At 32.5% G+C, this 15,012-nt stretch overlaps 1 protein-coding gene across 1 annotated transcript; it reads left to right on the top strand.

Annotated features, from left to right (window-relative positions):
• The first annotated feature begins 3,790 nt into the window (after positions 1 to 3,790).
• LOC111710120 (SET and MYND domain-containing protein 4) lies at positions 3,791 to 14,312 on the top strand. Its single transcript, XM_023484154.1, has 23 exons — positions 3,791 to 3,842; positions 4,668 to 4,729; positions 5,200 to 5,265; positions 6,591 to 6,701; positions 7,500 to 7,535; positions 7,590 to 7,655; positions 7,729 to 7,819; positions 7,884 to 8,089; positions 9,027 to 9,144; positions 9,401 to 9,445; positions 9,524 to 9,579; positions 9,636 to 9,716; positions 9,963 to 10,018; positions 10,414 to 10,475; positions 10,678 to 10,778; positions 11,080 to 11,215; positions 11,394 to 11,500; positions 11,915 to 11,965; positions 12,387 to 12,444; positions 12,723 to 12,872; positions 13,374 to 13,478; positions 13,832 to 13,921; positions 14,225 to 14,312. Exons 1-23 carry the CDS (start codon positions 3,792 to 3,794, stop codon positions 14,270 to 14,272), a joined length of 1,953 nt encoding a protein of 650 aa, XP_023339922.1. The 5' UTR covers position 3,791; the 3' UTR covers positions 14,273 to 14,312.
• The last annotated feature ends 700 nt before the right edge of the window (positions 14,313 to 15,012 follow it).

Raw genomic sequence — 15,012 nt, 5'->3', positions numbered from 1 at the left:
CTCTGGAGAATGTTAGCTTGATGTTATCCTCAGTTGCTGATAAGGTTCTTTTCCTCTGGAGAATGTTGGCTTGATGTTATCCTCAGTTGCTGATAAGGTTCTTTCTCTCTGGAGAATGTTGGCTTGATGTTATCCTCAGTAGCTGATAAAGTTCTTTCTCTCTGGAGAATGTTGGCTTGATGTTATCCTCAGTAGCTGATAAAGTTCTTTCTCTCTGGAGAATGTTGGGTTGATGTTATCCTCAGTTGCTGATAAGGTTCTTTCTCTCCGGATAATGTTGGCTTGATATTATAAAGTGTTATTATTTCCGGAACAAATTTTCCTTAGGAGAAGGTTCAATTTTCAAGTACAGTGTAAGGTTGAGCTCCGGATATTAAGTTATACTCTGCAAAAAGTCGGCTTTAAGTACTGCAGGTTCAAGAGAAAGTTAGTTTTTAAGTCAAGGTTTCATCTTCAGTTAAGAATTGTGTTTTGCTTAGAAGAAGAATGGCTTTGAGGATCAAAGCTTCGGCTCCGGATAAGGTTGTGCTCTAGAGCTTTTTGAGTTTTGACTCCAAGTTCAGGTTCTAGTTTCAGATAAGGATTTGTTCCGGAGAAGAATGGCTTCAAGGTCAGGTTTCAGATTCAGCTACAGATTGGGTTTTACCATAGAAAAGTTAGCTATAAGTTAAGGTTTATGGTTTACTCAAGAAAGGATTGGATCTGCAAATATCTAGTGTTGGCTCTAGATGCAGGTTCAAGGTCCATTGTGCTCCGGAGAAGGTTGGTTCTAGACGAAGGTTCAAGATTCAGCTCTGTATAATGTTGTGCTCCGGAGAAGGTTGGCTCTAGATGTAGGTTCAAGGTTCATTGTGCTCCGGAGAAGGTTGTCTCTAGATGCAGGTTCAAGGTTTCGCTCTGAAAAAATGCTGTGCTCCAGAGAAGGTTGGCTCTAGATGCTAGTTCAAGGTTTAGTTCTGAAAAAAATGTTGTGCTCCAGAGAAGGTTGGCTCTAGATGTAGATTTAAGGTTTAGCTCTGGATAATGTTGTGCTCCAGAGAAAGTTGGCTCTAGATGCTGGTTCAAGGTTTAGCTCTGGATAATGTTGTGCTCCGGAGAAAGTTGGCTATTTAGGACTACAAAGTAACGTTAACGGAATGGAGGTTTTCGAAATCTAACAGAAGAATCCGTTAACGAACGCCAAAAACTGTTAAGTTTTTAATCGTTTACGAAACGGATCAGCCGTTTTAAAAAAATAAACGATTGAAAACGAAACGAATTTTTAAAAAAAGAGTGAATTACGTTTTTTTCCTGCTTAAAAATGTGTTAGCTTATAAAAAATATTTGTAAGTGCTTTGATGTTTTTAAATGTCGTCTTCTGTTTTTACAGTTTTTAAACAGTTAACGAATTTTTTTTGCCGCTCTGCACTGTTAATACCGAAATAAACCGTTCCATAAACCGGCGGTTCGCGTTGTTAATAATGTAATAGACCGTAAATGGCTGGAGCCATTAAAGATATTTAATAAAGAAATTAATTATCTCCAGCAATGTTAATCTTTCTCTGCTTAAGGAGGCTCATAAGTAACTTTCATAGATAAATAAATAAACATAGATAGCTTATGTACGCAAAATCACCATGAATACAGTCCGCGAACTCATACTTCTAGGGGTCAAAGTGTACTTCAATGATGAGCGGGGTGGTTTGGTGTTTTAATGGATTTCATAATAGAGTGTAAAATAACTCCGGGAATGGAACTATTTGAACAACAATATTTCACTGAGCAATATATCATAAACTAACTTAAATTTCTTTCTACAGAACTCATGTACACCACAAGTACTCAATGACATAAGAACAGCCAATGTTCACAACCGACTTAGTTAATCTATATATTAGGAATATCTTTAAAACATCTCTGTACATTTATATCTTTCAAGATGAAAAATGTCGTCTTATGCGCAATCTATCTTTATCTATGGTAACTTCCAATCCCGATATTTGGACAATTTCACTTTTTTTACATCCCCTGTATAACGAATATAATATTTCAAAAGCTGGAATCGTATTCCACAAGATCTTCCAAATATCTAGAGCAGGCCTGTAGCACAGGGGCATGTGCCCATCACCCTTTTACCCTCGAAGGGGGGCACAGGGGGACACGCATCTGAGACTAAAAAAAGAAGAACATGAAAAAAAGGAAACAAAAATTGAAAGTAAGAAGGAAAAAAGAGAAGAAAAATAGGAACTAAATCTAATTTTTGTAACCAATATTATGTGTAAAAGATGGAATATTTTTTCTTCAAATTAAAGAAAAATTAAGTGCTTTCTGAAATAAATTACCTGGGAATTTTTATTTCTATCCTCTCTTACTTTTCCCTTCTTTTATTAGATAAATGATGCTAATGAACCACCGTACAACGAAAAGTAACATGAAGATAAATTAAAATTATTTACAAAATATGGCCGAGCTTAGGTAGTTGTTTGTACTCATCCTCAAGCTTGCAGCGTTCTTTCTTTCTAATTTTTTAGTTTTAAATAAAAAAATTCCAAAGATATATTAATTCTAGGGGGGGGAGGGTTGCTACTTTTTCCCCCTCTTCTTTTAAGTCTATGGTATGACACTGCCCCCCCCCCCCCCGCTATGCACCCTTGTTTATTCTTACATAATAATAAAAAAAGAAATAAGAACATACCAAACAATAACACCCATACAACCCTAACCACAGAAAAGAAGATATTTATATATTGTGAGTTCATTCAAGGAAATACTTGCTCTATTCGAATAAGAGAGAGATTGCGCTAATTAATTTAGTCTGCTGTAAGGGGCAAGTGAAAAATATTTTATGGGGTCGGCGGTCGTTATTTTTTTTTAGTTTAAAAAGGTGAAATTCTTCCCATCCATCCACGGTCCACCCTTTGCTCACTATTACCGGCCTTGTATCTGCCCGTTTACAATAATTATGGTGTAGAAGGGGGGGGGGGGGCGGTGAAGATTGAGGAGAAAGCCTACATAGATGTCGTATAATATATTGTACTATTTTTGAATTGTTAGAAAGCACGTTTTCCCCCCTCTGATTCCTTTGCCGTCTTACATAGATATTTCACAGTTTCATCTCTACAAACAAAGTTAAAGCATGGCTGATATTAGTAAGCTATAATTAAATCACAAATATATATTTTATAATTAGATGTATTGTATTGAATAAAAACTTTTTTGTAAACACAAAACATATATAGTTGATTTCCCTGCAGCTACTGGATAAACTTTTTGCTTCATAACAACATCAAATAAAAATTAGATTTCTCCAAACAGATTCTAATACAATAGATGGCAACATAGAATTTGTACACTCTCAGTACAGTGTATTCTGACGTCATAAGTGTCATTTCCGTTTTTGTGTCCAACAAAATAATCAATAATAGTGATAATTCTAGAATAAAATGCTTTTCTTACAATATAATAAGTGAAATTTTACGTGTTCTTTAGTTTCTGTTTTTACACTATTTTACTTAATCTTGGAAAACATGTCAACTAATGTGAGACAATTTCGTTTTCCTTGTTATATTTGACACTCATGACGTTGTGTATAATTGGTTCATTTCTCTGTTGCCACCTATTGTACTTGATTATCTATTTGGATTTCTCAATATTCATGATTCCTATAGCACAGTTTTTTTTAGATACTTTTGTACAATATGAAAAGTATCAACAATATTTCTATTACTGTAGAAAAGGAATTAAATTCTCAGAACACACAATTTTAGTACAAACCTTTGAAAAAAAAGTTATGATGAAATATTTCAGAAAAAATGACGAATCAATCTTTTCTACACAAAGTATTCTGTGATATCAGTTTAGAGGTAAAATTTTACCATAAATTTATTTTTTTTTTCTACGGGAATTTCATAAGCTTAAGGGGCCGCAAATGAATGAAAAAGGGGGGCGCAAAATTAATTTTCTGCCTTACGCTGCGTAATATCAGTGTCACCTCACCTACGGCGGTAGGCGATTTTATCAATATACTGAAGACGACTTTCGATTTCAATTTTGATTTGTTTCAAGCTTTTAAACAGCATGGATACACAAAAACATGAAAACAAAGAAAAGTTGTAGATGAAAAAAGCTTCTCTTTAATTAAAAATCAAAGCTTAATTAAAAGGTCGTCTTCATTGTTTGATATAATCACCTACTATAACCGTATAATATCTAATCCAATATACAGTTTAACAAAAATTGAGTTTTTTTCCTGATATCGAATAAAAGCATGAAACTTGTATTTTTATGTTTTTAAATGTCGTCTTCAATTGGTTCCCCCTTTATTTATATGATGGAATTTTTTAAGATTTGTTTTGCTATTTGGCAACAGCTTGAGACCTAAATATAATTTGATAAACCGTTAACGATTTTTTAAAAAAAGTTTTCAAGTTTTGGCCAATCGTTAACGCTGTTAATACTACAAACAACCGTAATGCCGTTAATAAAATTGAGATAGTCAACGAAACGAAAAATACCGTTAACAAATAGAAATTTCTGTTCTTACATTAATAAATAACGACTACCTGAACTTTTTCTAAACGGTTGAACTAACCGTTACCGAAACGGCTAGAAAAAGCTGGAACGTGCCCAACCCTTCTCAGAAGTTTTTCAAGATTAATATTTGTTTGTTAACGATGCTTTTTACGTAGAAAGACCCGGACTTGTGGCAAAATGATGAAGATACAGAGGAGAAGAATATCGAGAGAATTAGGAAAATATTTTCTTTCAACAACTTAGAGAAAGATTTTCATTTGATATCCCTGAATTCATAATATGATATCCCTGAATCCATAATATAATATCCCTGAATTCATAATATGATATCCCTGAATTCATAATATAATATCCCTAAATTCATAATATAATATCCCTGAATTCATAATATAATATCCCTGAATCCATAATATAATATCCCTGAATTCATAACATAATATCCCTGAATCCATAATATAATATCCCTAAATTCATAATATAATATCCCTGAATTCATAATATAATATCATAATATAATATCCCTGAATTCATAACATAATATCCCTGAATCCATAATATAATATCCCTAAAATATAATATCCCTGAAATATAATATCCCTGAATTCATAATATGTTATCACTGAATTTATTATATGACAAAAATTTAAAAAAATCATATTATACAATTGTAAAAAATATTTTGAATAGATTTATTTCTGAGTTTTCTGAAACCCTTTACAAGGTTCAGCTGGACAAAGATAGATCTTCGAACAGGTTAAATATTGAGAAATTGAGTCTTTGTAACACTGTGAACCAAGAGATATGCAGTGTGAATTGCCCTCTCTCACACAAAAATCGAACAGTATTTTAAGAATTACTCCTTTAAAACTTAAGCTATAAACAAGACCGTCGCGTTTTTAGAATGTATAAGCCTGGGGCTAAAAAAAAGTACAAGCGAGTTGCTGTTGTAAAAACAACGCCTAAGCCGAATTGCGACGCTTTAAAGTAGAGGCTGTCTAAAACTTCGATGACTAACATTCATAGATTTTATAATTTCCTACATCTTTGCAACCTGATGTGTAAACAAAGGTTTACACCATCAATTTGCAAATATACTTTGGATCATTTTTAAACAAATCCCAACCCTACTCTCTAGAATTATATCATTTTCTTCTCAATATATTTCGCCACAAACGTTGGCATCATCAGGAGTTCATCCTATAATAAAACAGATATAAGCAAAAAATAAAAATATAAGAAAATTAGATTTTGTGGCAAAGACTCAATTCCGTTCAAAATTATTTTAGATTTTCCATAAGCTTATATACGAATTAGAGTTTTCGTATGACTTACAAAGGAACTGTGCACTTACAAACTCTAATTTGTTTATTATCCTTTCAACTTTTTAGGCGTAACCTTAGATATTTCAAACTTTAACTTATGCTAGATCAAATATTTGAAATATTAAAAGTTTTGCTAGATCAAATATTTGAAATATCAAAGGTTTTGCTAGATCAAAAATTGAAATATCAAAGGTTTTGCTAGATCAAATATTTGAAATATCAAAGGTTTTGCTAGATCAAATATTTGAAATATCAAAGGTTTTGCTAGATCAAATATTTGAATTATCAAAGGTTTTGCTAGATCAAAAAAATTGAAATATCAAAGGTTTTGCTAGATCAAATATTTGAAATATCAAAGGTTTTGCTAGGTCAAATATTTGAAATATTTGAAATATTTGAGTTCATGGAGAGTGTTTATTTCCTAGTAAATATGAAACATTGACTGGATGAAAAAAAACAGAGAATGTCACACTTTATTAGATAGAAAGAGAAGGTGAAATTTATGCAATATTATCAAAGACTTTGTGACCTCATAGTTCCCGTTTTGATTTTAGAAACAATTGTATGAGGAAAGCAAATTTATCTGGCTACATACAACAAATTCGAAATATTTTTGTTCCAATAGTTCCAATAAGAAGAGGAGTTAAAATTAAAACCATTTAAGATTTCAATGTTATACACAGTTTACTTTTGTTTACGGGATATATTCATTAATTCAGTTTGTGAAAACTTTTTTACATGTTTGTTTACGTTTAGGAAGAATTCTGATTTGTGCCGAGCTATGAAGGAAAAGGGAAACAAAAGCTATGGTTCGGGGGATAATTTAACCTCCCTTACTCAGTACAATCAAGCTCTCATGTACTCTAGGTACTATATATCTTTGTAATAACTTACAGAGTACAATCAAGCTCTCATGTACTCTAGGTACTACATTCTTTGTACTAATTTACAGAGTACAATCAAGCTCTCATGTACTCTAGGTACTCCATATCTTTGTACTAGCTTACAGAGTACAATCAAGCTCTCATGTACTCCAAGTACTACATATCTTTGTACTAACTTACAAAGTACAATAACGCTCTCATGTCTAGATACTTCATATCTTTGTACTAACTTACAGAGTACAATCAAGCTCTCAAGTACTCCAGGTACTACATATCTTTTTACTAACTTACAGAGTACAATAACGCTCTCATGTACTCTAGATACTTCATATCTTTGTACTAACTTACAAAGTAAAATCAAGCTCTCATGTACTCTAGGTACTCCATATCTTTGTACTAGCTTACAGAGTACAATCAAGCTCTCATGTACTCCAGGTACTACATATCTTTGTACTAACTTACAGAGTACAATTTAACGCTCTCATGTCTAGATACTTCATATCTTTGTACTAACTTACAGAATACAATCAAGCTCTCATGTACTCTAGGTACTGTACCGAATGGACTGACATTTTTAAAGGGAACCCAAGGGTATCCCGGGAGTAACAAAGGCTAGCAAAAATTCAAAAAAAAAATTCACGTGCAACGCCGGGTCCTTCAGCTAGTGTATAATAAGACGCTGTAGATACATAGTGCATATGCAATACATACAGACAGAATGACATTTCCATTTAAGTTTGATATTTTTATACTTATTTCTTCATCTTATGTTTCATTTCAGTAAAAAAGAAGATACAGCCCTTATTCTTGCTAATAGGTAAAATATTTTGAAATACCCTTTTCAAGCTAAATTCACATTTTTAAATCTTAGATCTGCTCTGTGGTTTGATCTTGGAGAACATGATTTAGTTGAAAAGGATATTGATCTAGCAATGAGGTAAAATTATCTTGCAGAATCAAGCTCAATTATTCAGAATTTTTAGTAGAATAAAAAAATCTTTTTTTTTAAGGCTAGGTTACCCTGATAACCTAGTATTCAAGCTTCATGAACGACGTGCGAAAAGTAGATTTGCCATGGAAAAGATAGAAGAAGCAAAAGAGGTTTGTAAATATTGCAAAAATATCTTTACTCTTTCGGATAATCCATTTTTAAATACTTTTCCAGGATATAAAGCTCGCTCAAAAGTATCTTGAGCTATCAAAGTTAGACGAACTGAAAAAGAAGAAGAAGTTTAACGAGTTTGATGTTGTGCTGAACAAACTAAAGAATAGCAAGGAGAGGAATAGTAGTAAACTATTAAAAGATGGAAACCCAAGTCCTGAACATATCTTACCAAAACTAGCATCTAATAAAAAGTTTCCCGCATTCAGGTATATTCAATTTTCTTAAGTACAATAAAGGGACTGTAAGCGTAATTTTAGATAACCCTCCATGCAAAGATGACAATGTCCGATTCAGAACGGTACCCTTGAAGCCTTAATCTGATCAAAACTGTGGAAGATATTGTGGTTTTTCTAGGATTAAAATTGTTTAATTCCTATGACTTTTCATGTATAGTGGAAATGTGCGAGTAACTTCTGTAGAGAACCCATTATTGAACATAATCAGTTTTTGAATTTATAAACATGGATTCATACTTGATCAGTCAAATTTATTAGGGGTACCGATCTAAATCAGACATTGCCATCTTTGTATGGCGGGTCACTGGAAATTATGCGTACAGTATCTGTAAGAGGATAAAAATACAAATTTTCACTTTGTAAAGATGACATGGGCTGTTACATGTAACACAATCTATTTTGTTTATTTTGCCAATCACATGAACTAACCATTGTGCACACGCCACTCCTGTATACCGAGTCCATTAGCGCCTGATCCAATCAGGATTCAGTCATGTGTTTGTTGTCTATTCTGAATCAATGAAATAGTATGGCGGTAACATCTATCTTTCTATCTATCTCATTATCCAATTAGAGTTATGAATCCTTGAATCGGTGCTATCAGTAAATAGAAATATTTACCTCCACTGAAACTATAGTGTCCCATCACACTTTAATTTTATAATCCCTATATTTTTGCAATCTATTTGATCTAACCGAATTAGGATACGGGGAGGGGGTTTTCAGTTCTTTAAATCATGGGAATCCCCCCCCTCCTGTCTTGGTTTCCTGGTGCAAATGTAGCGAATGCATTTATCATTTGTTCTTTTATTCTCAATTTCAAAAGAATATTGTTCTGAATTCAAGCCTAAGAGAAGAATGATTTAAAGAATTTAAAATTCTAAATTCTTAAATTTAAATGTTTCAGTGATGCAGTGAAGATTAAGTTTGAGGCCGGTCGAGGCAGGTTTGCAGTCTCTGCTCGAGATATCGAGGTCGGGGAACTCATTGCTGTAGAAAATGCATTTGTTGCTCTTATTGACAAGGTACTCATGGAGTTTAGGACCTGCAGGACTGGATTTTATGAGTTGCGCGGGACGTTGTTGAACTACCTAGCGCCGGTTCAAATCCTGAATCACTTATTCACTCTCCAATTAATTACCTAAATACCCATGAATCTTTAACTTTGAATTCAGGATTTGAACCGGTGGTAGGTAGATCAGCAACCTCTCCAATACATAATATTCGGTTCTTGACATCACAATTATTTACTTTTGTATATTTAAATAATTAAATGTTTAGGAATTCAGTAAAACCCACTGCTGGCACTGTCTCATTTGTTGTAAGGTTAATTCATATTTACATTACAAATAAATTAGACGATCATAGCTTGTGGTGAATGAACAATTATATAAAATACTTTAGAGGCCTATTCCTTGCGATAGATGCTCTGGTGTCATTTTTTGTTCAGACGATTGCAAGTAAGCTAATATTTTTATTTTTATTAAAAAATTAAAGTTGAGGAATTTTTTTTCAGGGAGATAAGTACGAGTTCGTATCACAAGTATGAATGTATGTTCACTGATATTTTATACCAAGCTAATCTGGGTGCCTGGAGGTATATATTTTTATATCAATTCTTCCCTTTTCAAAGTTCTAGGATAGCTTAATTATAAAAGAAACGGGAAACTTTTGTGTCTTAAGCCCAAGACTCCTTAGAGAGAGTTTAAGCGTCCTCATTGGCGCCATTTAAGGCGTTCAACCTCCATTTTAAAAGTTAACGTATTGGATATCAAAATCAGTCGCTGAAGCAAAGTGCTCTCCCATTGAAAAGTTGAAAATAATGACAGTAATTATTTTTCAGATTAGCTTTTAGAGCGCTCACTTCCTATCCTTGGAGTTACTTTCAAGAAAACCTAGGAAATCAATGCTTAATATTTGAGGAGAGAAAAAGCACTTTAATAATATAACAATAACAATTTGGTGAAAGGGACTGTAAGCGTTATTTCAAGTGACCCTCCATGCAAAGATGGCGATGTCCGGTACCTTTGAAACTTTTATTTGATTAATAATGTGGAGGATATTCTCGTTTTTCTGGGTTTTAAAGTATTTAATTCTGATTATAATTTTTTGCACTAGAAATGCGCCACTTTTGTAGAAAAACCATGCAATTGAAAATAATCAGCTTTTTAAGATATTAACATCAGGCAAAGCTTTCAAGGGTACCATTGTAAATCGGGCATTTACATGGAGGGTCACTTGAAATTACGCGTACAACCACTTTTAATAAAATCATCATTGAGAACTGGATTCAGATGTTTTTCTCGGACGTAATGAACTTCAAGGCCTTGAGGGGGAGGCAGTTTACTCATCTCAGGTTCTGATCAAACTTAAAAGCATCGGACATTTTAATTATTCAAAGTTAAAAATTTTGATATTTTTCAAATGTTTTAATTACTTTAATATTTGATTTTTTAGGTCTCAACTCGAAAAAAATTATTATTAATTTTCAAACTTTTTTTATTTCATTTCATTTTTTTAAATTTTTATTTTTCATTTTTTTCAATTTTGCCCTCCAGGACATCTTGAACTTTCATTCCCTGGTGACCCATGATGGAAGCGCAAATAAGAAGGCTCCTGAGCTAATGATGCAAGCTCACGTGGTTGTTTTTCTCATCAGGGATTCATTCATGTCTCAACAAAACTTAAATTGTAAAGGAATTGAGTTTTTGTCACAAACTCTGAATTTATAACCCCTATATCTTTGGAACCCAATGTCGTAAATCTTTGATATTTCAAACTTACATTATTTGATCTAAGAGAATTCATAGCTTGAAATATCTAAGGTCTAAGACATTGGAATCCAAAGATATAAGGTTTAGAAAAGCAGAGCTTGTGGCAAAGACTCAATTCCTTTGTCTTATTTTTTGTTAACGTTCTTCTTGTTTTTCTCCTACAGTAAATAATGAATGAATGTTTAGAGTTCTACGAGTAGCAGAATATTTTGGTTCAGGCGAATCAGCTGAACTCAAACTTTCAGAAGACGAAATCAATGCTGCGCGCATTCTTCATCATTTTATGCGCGCGGCATTCTACAATACTCACGAAATAACTCAAGTTAGAATTATTTAAAAATATCTTTAAAGGGACAGTAAACATAGCTTCAAATGAGTTTCCAGTTGTAGAGTCCGATTCACAACGGTACCCTTGAATGCATCATATATGCATGTTTTATGTTTGAAAATTGATTAGTTTTAAATGTGGTTTTCCATATAAGTGACTTTTGAACGTTAAGGTTGAGAAGACTGGGCCTGGGTTTGATGAAAACCACGTGCAGAGAATTGGTCGTGTAACCAACCCTACTCTTGCTCTGATCAACCACTCCTGTGATCCTAACTATAGGTTAAACAACTAAATATTTTTCGGACCACATTTAATGGATTGTAAGAAGTAGTAAAGTAAATTGAATCACCTCTCTTCAACATAAATCAGAGATCAAAAGAAGTTGTTCAACCACGTCTACGCAGCTGAACCCTCTTTTGCTTTTCGATAAATATTAATTAATACAGTGAGAACCAGAAAACTGAGGAACAGGAAGACGACATTAAAGCAATAATTAAGTGTGTTTGATGTTGCAACAACGCAAATAGTTTTATATACTAGGAACTACTTAAACAAATGCTGTGTCTCATTTTCATTGGACTATTCATAACTTTAGTCTAAAAGTCGTCTTCCTATTCCAGAGTTTATTAATTCTCATTGTACTATAGTTTTCTTTGAATTTAAGTAAACTGACATTTTTAAAACTTTTTTTAGGAGAGTATCAACTAGTACTCGGACATTTGGTTTTGCTTGTAAACCTATCAGGCAAGAATATATAGATCGTAGAAGTTTTAAGTTTAAGATTAAGAATATATAGATCGTAGAAGTTTTAAGTTTAAGATTAAGAATATATAGATCGTAGAAGTTTTAAGTACAAGATTAAGAATATATAGATCGTAGAAGTTTTAAGTACAAGATTAAGAATATATAGATCGTAGAAGTTTTAAGTACAAGATTAAGAATATATAGATCGTAGAAGTTTCAAGTTTAAGATTAAGAATATATGGATCTTAAGTTTAAGTACAAGATTGACGTTTGGAGATAATATTAATTCTTTTAAAATAATGTAATTTTAATCAAATGTTCAAATGATGCGGATTATCAAAATATAGTTATTTTCCCTATAATACTTCACTAAATTCTTTAAAATAAAATTATTGAAATTTGAAACTTTTTTTGAGTTTAGGAAAGGTGAAGAAATATCTGATATTTATTGTAAACCATTCTCTTCATCTGATATCCAGGTATCATCTTTAACTGAGAGCTATTTTTAACAAGTTCTTTGCATTTACGTTACACATGTACATTGATAATGATAATAAAACATGTATATATATATATATATATATATATACATAATGCACATCATGCAGATTGTAACAACATGTAAAAACATGATTAAATAAACTTATGCTCGTAAAAAAAATACATACACAATTTACATACATAATAAATACATGTAAAATGGTTACATAATAAATACATGCACATTGTACATACCTAATACATATGCGTACAACAGGAACGGCAGAAGAGTCTGCAGAAGTACAATTTTACCTGTAACTGCACCAGCTGTCAGAGGAATTGGCCGACCCTGCCAGACCTTCCAACACAGCTTAATGATCTCCCATCCCAGCTTTACAAGATTCCAGTAAACAAAATAAACAATCAGGTGGGTTCAATTGTCAACTAAATAATACAAAACAAGAGAAATAATCAGGTTGGTTCAATTGTTAACTAAATAATACAAAACAAGAGAAATAATCAGGTTGGTTCAATTGTCAACTAAATAATACAAAACAAGAGAAATTATCAGGTTGGTTCAATTGTAGGGTTTTCAATTTTTCCTCAGAAATTTTTGCCCGTAAAGGCCTTACGAAACATTTCCTGAAGATAAGGCTTCAGGAAATGTTTCGTAAGTATAATAAACCATTAACAATTTTTCCATGTGGAAAACTCATTTCGTAACAGGTTACACACAGCTCTGTCAAGCATATAGAAGGCTGATATTTCCTTAATTTGGTTACGAAACTTCAGCCATTAATATCCAAAAGTTTTTAATGATTTATAATTTTTAAGGCCTTTACGGGTCTAAATTTATCCGGAAAAAATTTGAAATCTTTTTCAATTGTCAACTAAATAATTCAGAGTAATCATGAACTGCTGTATCTAGATCAAACGAATACAAAGATGTGAAGAAAATCTAAAGAAAATTCTAAAGCAAAAAGATTACTCAGTGAAAAGCATTATTGACATTTTATCTTCAATTGTGGACCAGGTAACAAGTACTTTTATTAAAATGAAATTTCTAAAAACATAAAAAGATTTTCATGATTATCTTGTGCCAAACTTAAAAATAATAATAGAATCTTTTACAATTTCACTAAGTGCACCCCTTGTTTAAAAATAAATGATAAATATCCAGGGTGTCCCAATAAACATGGGAATTCAATGACGACTTTTATACCGTCTTCGATCCATGCGGCATCTTTCATAAACACTATTATTGCAGTATTCCAGCGTAAAAATCTAATATCGAAAACGCCTGGTCTTGAGATTTTCAAAATGTGGTCTATCATTTAATCATTTAGTCCAGTCCCTTTAATCAATAAATATATATATTCTGTTGAGCACTACAAGCTGTTGTACAGTCCGCATGGATCCCTGGTTTATTACGAGAACCAGCTCCATCAAGCACTTCTTCATCTTTACTCAGCTAAGGTTATTTTAGATCAGAGTTTAGATAATACAATTGCAGAGTTTAGATAATATACAATCANTAGATAATATAATCAGAGTTTAGATAATTTTATCAGAGTTTATAAATACAATCAGAGTTTAGATAATACAATCAGAATTTAGATAATACAATCAGAATTTAGATAATACAATCAGAGTTTAGATAATATAATCAGAGTTTATATTCTACCAATGCATAGTTTAGATGATACAATCAGAGTTAAATGGCCGGTTGTAAGCTTCCAAATATTTATGAATAATAATCACATTCACATTCTGTTTCAGGTCGGTCCAAAGGTGCTTCAGGCGACTACTATATCTTGGCCGTTATAATTGTATTAATTTTTTTCGTGTTAATAAAACATCAATTATATATGTATGTATTCATTTCTGAACTTATAACACAGATAATATACAGTCCCCTTCACGAGGGACTGTACATGTACAGTCCTATTCACGAGGAACTGTACATGTATAGTACAGTCACCATCAAGAGCGACTGTACAAGTACAGTCTCCTTCACGAGAGACTGTATATGTACAGTCCCCTTCAAGAGGGACCGTACATGTACAGTCCCCTTCACAAGAGACCGTACATGTACAGTCTCCTTCACGATGGACTGTGCATGTACAGTCTCCTTCACGAGGGACTGTACTTTTATAGTCTCCTTCACTTCGGACTGTACATGTACAGTCCCCTTACGAGTGGTATGTCGTCTTCACAACGGTAGCCCTATAAGTTTATGGCTGAATGCGTGAGATAAATGTAATTTTCTTTGTGAAAATTGATTATTTTCAATTTTGGTTTTAGTCTTAATCATTATACTTTTTTCTTATTTCAAATTTCAATATCAATATGTGATACTTTTACTCCGTAACAAAGTTTTTGATAATGAAATATGAATATAATCAGAGGATTTGAGTCTTTTCCACAAATTATGATTTTCTAATCATGTCTTTGCAACCCAATGTCGTAGGCCTTTGATATTTCAAACTATAACTATAGATCAAAGTTTGAAATATTAAAAGCAAATCTACACCATCAGGTTTAAAAAATATTAGGATTTTAAAATT

Source organism: Eurytemora carolleeae, unplaced genomic scaffold (assembly GCF_000591075.1).
Source record: "Eurytemora carolleeae unplaced genomic scaffold, Eaff_2.0 scaffold1029, whole genome shotgun sequence".
In the NCBI taxonomy this organism is placed as follows: domain Eukaryota; kingdom Metazoa; phylum Arthropoda; class Copepoda; order Calanoida; family Temoridae; genus Eurytemora; species Eurytemora carolleeae.
Note: the sequence above shows the minus strand (reverse complement) of the source record. Positions and strands in the feature narration are given on the sequence as shown.